This window comes from Dermacentor silvarum, chromosome 1, assembly GCF_013339745.2.
Source record: "Dermacentor silvarum isolate Dsil-2018 chromosome 1, BIME_Dsil_1.4, whole genome shotgun sequence".
Classification (NCBI taxonomy): Eukaryota; Metazoa; Arthropoda; class Arachnida; order Ixodida; family Ixodidae; genus Dermacentor; species Dermacentor silvarum.
Genome location: NC_051154.1, coordinates 84,172,902 through 84,179,872, shown reverse-complemented (window position 1 = coordinate 84,179,872; position 6,971 = coordinate 84,172,902). Strand labels below are relative to the sequence as shown.

Sequence of the window (6,971 nt, the reverse complement as noted above, 5' to 3'; positions counted from 1 at the left end):
ACGGCGCCTCAGATACCATCATCTATGTACGCCTCAATTCTGTCAGACTTCCCAGCCATCACGAAACCTTCCAACCTTGAGCTGCCCGTACGTCAAAAAGTCGCACATCACGTTGTCACTACTGGCCCTACAGTGTTTGCTGACCCAGACGCCTCGCTGGGGACCGCCTTGCGATCACCAAAAAAGAATTCGACCACACATGCTGCAACTGGGCATCATCCGTCCTTCGTCGAGCAGTTGGTTGTTAGCTCTCCACATGGTTCCTAAGCGTGACCCTGGAGATTAGTGCCCGTGCGGCGACTACCATGCCCTCAACGCGCGCACCGTCCCTGATCGCTATCCCCTCCCCCACATTCATGCCTTCTCTGCCAACCTAGCGGGAGCGGTGCTATCCAGCAAGATAGATTTGGTAAAGGCCTGCCATCAGATCCCAGTTGAGCCAGCGGACATCCCCAAGACTACAATTGTAACTCCATTCAGGCTTTTCGAGTACGTTCGCATGCCGTTCGGGTTGACAAACGCTGTTCAGACGTTCCAGAGGTTCATCAACGAGGTAACCCGGGAACTCCACTTCGTATATGCATATCTCGATGACCTCCTGGTGGCTAGTGTTTCCTCCGAACAGCATTGCGACCATTTGCGCCTGCTATTTTCTAGGCTCCAGGAACATGGCCTTCTCATCAACCCCGTAAAGTGCGTCTTCGGTGTCGACGACATTGAGTTCCTCGGACACCGCGTGACTCGCAAGAGAATCAGAAAGTTGGAAAAGAAGGTTCAAGTCTTGCGCGACTTACCTCGCCCAACATCAATCCGAAAGCTCCGCGAGTTCCTTGGGCTGCTCAACTTCCACCGCTGATTTCTTCCCAACATCGCCCGCATTATCATACCACTGACCGACCTACTCAAGACCACGAAAACTCCGTCCTCCCCGTTGACTTGGACATCTGACGCCGAAGCGTCCTTCCAAGCTACCAAAAACGCATTGTCGGATGCCACACTGATGGTGCATCCTCTGCACGTTGCACAAATGCGTCTCATCACCCATGCATATAGTGCGGCTGTCGGCACGGTGTTACAGCCGTTCCAGCGCAACTCCTGGTACCCACTCCGGTTTTTCTCGCAATAACTGAAACCTGCAGAAACGCGATATAGCATGTTCGGTCGTGAGCTGCAGGCGGTATACTTAGGCATTCCATATTTACGACACCTGCTGGAACGCTCAAGCTTTCACGTCCTCACGGACCACAAGCCTTTGACATTCGCTTTTCGCGGCAACCACAACACTTACACCGCACGAGAAATACGGCACCTCCACTTTATCTCCGAATTCACCGTGGACGTTCGGTACAGATGCCCTCTCTCGTATCGACGCAATATCAACGCCCACACTTGACTTCGAAGAACTCGCCGCGGCGCAACTTACAGACGTCGAACTTCGGGACATCCGCTCATTCACCACGTCACTGGCGTTGTCCGACGTTCCCCTTCCTTTTTCTTCGGGCACCCTCGCTTGCGACATCTCATGGGGTCGAACACGTCCGTTTGTCCCACTCCGGCTCCGCCGTCAAATATTAGACAAGCTTCACGGCGCAAGTCATCCCGGAGTTCATGCTACGCTGCGTCTCATTACGACTCGCGTTGTCTGGCCGAGTTTGAACTCTGACGTGCGCCGCTGGGCGCGTGAATACCTTCACTGTCAACGCTCCAAGACGACACGAGACACGAAATGGGCAATTCACTCATTTCGCTCACCCGACGCTCGGTTCGATCACGTTCACATCGATATCGTTGGCCCATTCCTATCATCCAGAGGTGCTCGCTACATCCTCACTTTTGTGGACCGTTATACCCGCTGGCCTGAGGCGTTTCCACTCACCGACGTAACGGCACTTATCGTGGCTTCAGCGTTTGTCAGTGGCTGGATCTCAAGCTTCGAATGCCCCAGCGTTGTTACCACCGATCGCGGCCAACACTTTGAATGCGATCTCTTCCGCGAACTCACGTGATTGCTTGGCGTTCGCGATGACCATACTACCACGTACCACCCATCGGCCATTGGAATGATTGAATGCCTTCATCGTCAACTTAAAGCTGCCTTGATTTCTCGCCAGGCTCGCGCTTCTTGGGCTGAACATCTTCCTCTCGTCCTTCTTGGCATGCGCTCGTCTTTCAAGGAGCACCTCGGCTGCACAACTGCGGAGTTGGTCTATGGCACAACGTTGCGTATGCATGGTGAATTTTTCGCGCCAGCTACTGTCGCCACGCCCGATCCAGACGTTCAACAGCTCCGCTTCCTCTTTTCACCCATACGTCCTTGCCCTAGATGGGATGCATTGTCGCCTGGCGTTTTTGTCAGCAAGGACATGACTACAGCGAGCCACGTTTTCGTCCGGCGTTAAGGCATCCGACCATCCCTTACGCGTCCCTGTGCTCAGCCGGACAGAAAAAAACTATCACCATCGAGCTCAACGGACGTGAAGAAGTCGTGGCTATCGACAGAGTCAAACCCGCCTACCTGGCGACCTCGCCAGCATTATGCGTTTTCGGCCACTTTACCAGCGCGGAAACAAAGGATTTAGCCGACCGCCCGAAACCAAAGGCCGTTTCTTGGGCGCCCGTGCATCGCTGCTCTTCTCCTCGGTGCGACTGTTTTCACAACAAATCCGTGCAGGGGCGGGGCCTCGACTTGATGACGTATTGCCATGTTCATTTTCTTCCTCTCGGTTTGGCGGCGCGATCGGTTGTGCCCCGGTGCCGCGGCGGAAGCCCCGGTGCCGGGCGCCGACGCGAAGCGGCGGTCGTTGGAGTGTTGCGGAGCGCAGCATAGCAACACCTCAAATAAAAAATGACACCATCTTCCCGTAGGGGAACCCTGAGTGTATGCGAAGCAGCCATGGGGTCGACTCAAGGTAGTTTTGTCAGCTGTATAAACTTGGACATGCAGCAGCACCAGCAACGCGCAGAACTGTTGTCGACGCCGTCGGCGTTTTGCCCGCGTTCGCACCGAACGCACGCGGCGTTGGTGACTGTTGCCGGTGCCTCTGGGGCGCCTACCGTCGCGTCTATAACCTAAGCTACGGTGACTAGAAGGGTACCTAAGCTGCTTCGCATTATCGCGCGCGGAGCCCCCGGTGTTGCCATTCGTTGCGCAATCCGGAGAGGAGAGGAGCGTCGGAGAGGAGGAATGCCGAGAGGACAGGAGATGAGACAAGGAGAGGAGAGGAGGGGGAGGAGGATGCGCATGCGCAGTAGGGGTGTGGACGCCGCACGGAGGGAGGGAGGGAGGGACATAGCCCCGAGCATAAGATGCTTGGCATCTAAAAAATACTGCTCCAGTCAGGTAGTCTGCTCCCTCCCTGATAGAGAGATTATATTTGGATCATCAAAACAGTGATGCGTTTATTTAGGAATACCGTCGATCCCTAAACAGCAGCCACAGTTGTGCCTAGTCACCACCAGCCCAGCGTGTTCTCTGTTCCGTTGGATTGCCGCCAAACAGAGAGGAAGAAAAAAATCACCGCAAATCCACGAAGTCAATGTTGATGAGTGGGCGAAGCACCGGAGGATCATTCGGGTAAACCAGAGCTACGGACGAGAGAGAAAGAGAGCGCGCGTCGGGAACGAACGCCCTTGTGCACCGCAGCGCCCCTAGCTACGGACGAGAGCGAAAGAGAGCGCGCGTCGGGAACGAACGCCCTTTTGCACCGCAGCGCCCCTAGCTACGGACGAGAGAGAAAAACGCCGGAAGTGTTCTCTGGAAGCCGGAACCGGAACCGGAAGTGGAAACGGGCTTGGTATATATATATATATATATATATATATATATATATATATATATATATATATGCGTCTACATACATACGTAGCGGTCTCCATGCAAACCAGAGCTACGGACTACGAGGGACAAGGGTCGGCCCTAAGGTGCTTCGCCCCTAAAGAAAGAAAATAGTGAAACGTCATCGAGGCAAGGCCCCGCCCCTGCACGGATTTGTTGAGAAAACAGTCACACCCGCTTCTCCTAAAAGTGTGGGAGCCTTCTAGCGGCCATCGTCATCATCATCGGCCGCCTTTTATTTATGGCGCGCTCAGGTGCATGTGCATGCGCATGTGCCTCGTTCCTCGTGCTGCGTGCTGCGAGGTTAGAAAAATAGAAGAATAAAATATAGCTGCTTCTGCTCCTGCCATCGGCCTGAACGGTTCCTTGTTCTGTCGCTCGGCGACTCACGCATTGTTATGGTGGACCTAACCTTGATCCCTATATATATATATTGGCACGAAGATAATTAATTCGAATTTGCCGAAAGAGAACAGCCTTCTTTAATAATGGCCGACACTCAAAGAGAACACGCGCGCACCTGCGCCCTTCGTCGTCTTCTCTCTGGCGATCTTGTGACATGTAGTGGGCAGCTTACTTCGCGTCATTACTCCCCACGTGAAAAGCGACCGTCCCTGTTATCCACGGAATTGCCCCTGACGCTACCCAAGAAGAACTTCTGCGTGATTTAGACAGCTATCAAGCCGACATCCTACTGGCCCGCCGCATGGGAAATACGAACTCCGCCCTGATCACTTTCGCCGGCATGCACGTTCCATTTTCCGTGTACTACCAACGACTCGAATTCCGCTGCCGTCCCCATAAGCCCCGGGCCCATCATTGCACTATCTGCCTGCAATATGAACATCGCACGTGTGCCTGCCCCGGAAACCAGCGCCTGTGCCCCACTTGTTCCACACCCATCAGCCAGCCTGATGAACCACATTCCTGCTCACCATGGTGTCTTCATTGTCAAGGCCATCACACTCCCTTTGCAGAAATATGCCCAGTTCGGATGCAACGGGATGAAGCCTGCGCCAACGCGGCCAAGAAGCAGCGCCTCCTACACAGACAGCAGTGGAAGAGTCTGAACACGTCACAACCCCCAGTAAAACCCTCCAGTCCCTCATCTATACCCAAGGTGCGCGCCTCGTCAAGCCTACTGCCTACACATGCCCAGTGGGGGGGCCAGCACCCGCGTCTGACCCAGGTGTCACCAACCCCTGTGATTCAACCAGCACCGAGTGCACAACCGAAGCCTGCGGAATACCACACGCCTGCTCCGGTGAAGCAAGATTCACCCCTGCAGAAACCTGTACACCAGGTAAGGTCGCCGACGACTCCCGCACCCGCACCCGCACCCACAACCTCCCCCTCTCCCTGCCGCGTTGAACAGCTGGAGCTGGGGCTGACGGAGCTTACCTCTCGCGTAACCGCACTGACATCCCTCGTTGAGATGCAACAAAAACGTATCGAGGCACAAGACCAACGTACTTCCAACCTCGAGACGCTCATTTCAAACCTCACACAGTCCCTTGACAATCTGAACTCCACCATAAACAAAGCATTTAATGACGCCCCAGGCCCTATGGAAGACAAGAACCACCCCTTCAAGCGCACCCACCCCATACCCGCTGCGTCAGTAGGCCTAGCCCCCAAAATTAAGCCCGCCACCCTTCTCGCTCCACCTAACCCTTCCAATAACAAGCATCATGGCGATCACAATAATTCAGTGGAACTGCCGTAGCCTCTCCACAAACCGCACCCCCTTACAGCAATGGCTCCTTACGCAAACCACACTACCTCACTTTATCCTACTACAAGAAACAAGGCATACCAAAAACATCCCAGGCTACCGAGCTCTGCACGCCGACCCCGCCGCGCCGCTGTCTTCCATTTATATTCGCCGGGATATCGCTTATGAAGTGGAAGATGTTCCATCCACGTTACTTCCATATGTAACAGCCATTTCGTATTACCCAGACCCCCCGAACCCACCTCTCACACTTGTGAACGTCTATAATCCCCCAAATTCTACCACAATTCTCTCTCCTCTCTTTCATTTTCTTCGATCCTTTCCAAAACACCGTGACATTATTCTTGGCGGAGACTTCAATGCCCCAAATACCATCTGGGGTTACCCAAACACTCTGCGCCCTGGCCGCCTTCTTCACGCACACACTATGCAGCACTCATATACACTCATCAATACACCAGACACACCCACACGAGACGGAAACGCAAAACAACGTCATACAACGCCTGACCTCACCTTTCACCATGGCCACAATCCTCCAGAGACTTGGCAAGTCCTTCCGGACACCCTCCTATCCGACCATCACATAATTGAAATTAAACTGACACTCACTCACAAACCCAAAAAACGCATCACCCAGACCAATTGGCACCTCTTTCGTCGCCTGCGAGTCCAGGAGTCAACTCCCAACTATGATGTGTGGGTGGACTCGCTACGGCGAACGCGGTCGCAGACCACCACACTACAGAAGCTAACCCCCCGTCGGACCACGCTGACCCACACCTCATGCGTCTCTGGAGACGCCGTAAACGCCTCCTTAGTCGCATCCGCACCCAACCTAACAACATCCAGCTTAGACATACATTAGACATACTCAACACTGACATACTAACTCACTGCTCCATCCTTGAGACAACAAATTGGAATCGCATATGCGATTCTATCAACTCTTCCCTCCACACTAAATCAGCCTGGTTGATCCTCCGGTCCCTCCTTGGCCCTCAACCTGCTCCTCTCCCCACAATCCAAAAGCATCTCTCCGAGCATGGTGCTACTTCCCTCCTTCAACAGGTCACGGATATATACATCCCTCCTCCACTTCCTTCCCTGTACCCTGAGTACACAGGGCCTTCCAATAGCGGTTTGGACAGCCCCTTCACTCTGCCGGACCTAGAACGAGCTTTGGCTCAAAACAAAACTGGTACCACTCCGGGTGCGGACCACATCACTTACTCTCTGTTGAAGAACATGCCTGATTCGGATAAAGAATTTCTTTTAAACAAAATAAATGAACACTGGGCCAACGGCACTCTTCCCGATGAATGGACCTCTTCCATCATTACTCTAATACCAAAGCCCGGCAAGCCCGCCACACTCTCCAACCTGCGACCCATTTCACTT

The 6,971-nt window shown here is 53.8% G+C and overlaps 1 protein-coding gene across 1 annotated transcript; it reads left to right on the top strand.

Moving 5' to 3' along the window:
• The first annotated feature begins 4,829 nt into the window (after window positions 1–4,829).
• LOC119449193 (uncharacterized) lies at window positions 4,830–5,561 on the top strand. The gene has a single exon (XM_037712400.1). The coding sequence runs from the start codon at window positions 4,830–4,832 to the stop codon at window positions 5,559–5,561; it is 732 nt and encodes a 243-aa protein (XP_037568328.1).
• The last annotated feature ends 1,410 nt before the right edge of the window (window positions 5,562–6,971 follow it).

What these genes read in the sequence shown, in the direction of transcription:
- LOC119449193 (XM_037712400.1), top strand. Translation starts at nt 4,830, where the DNA reads ATGCAACGGGATGAAGCCTGCGCCAACGCGGCCAAGAAGCAGCGCCTC.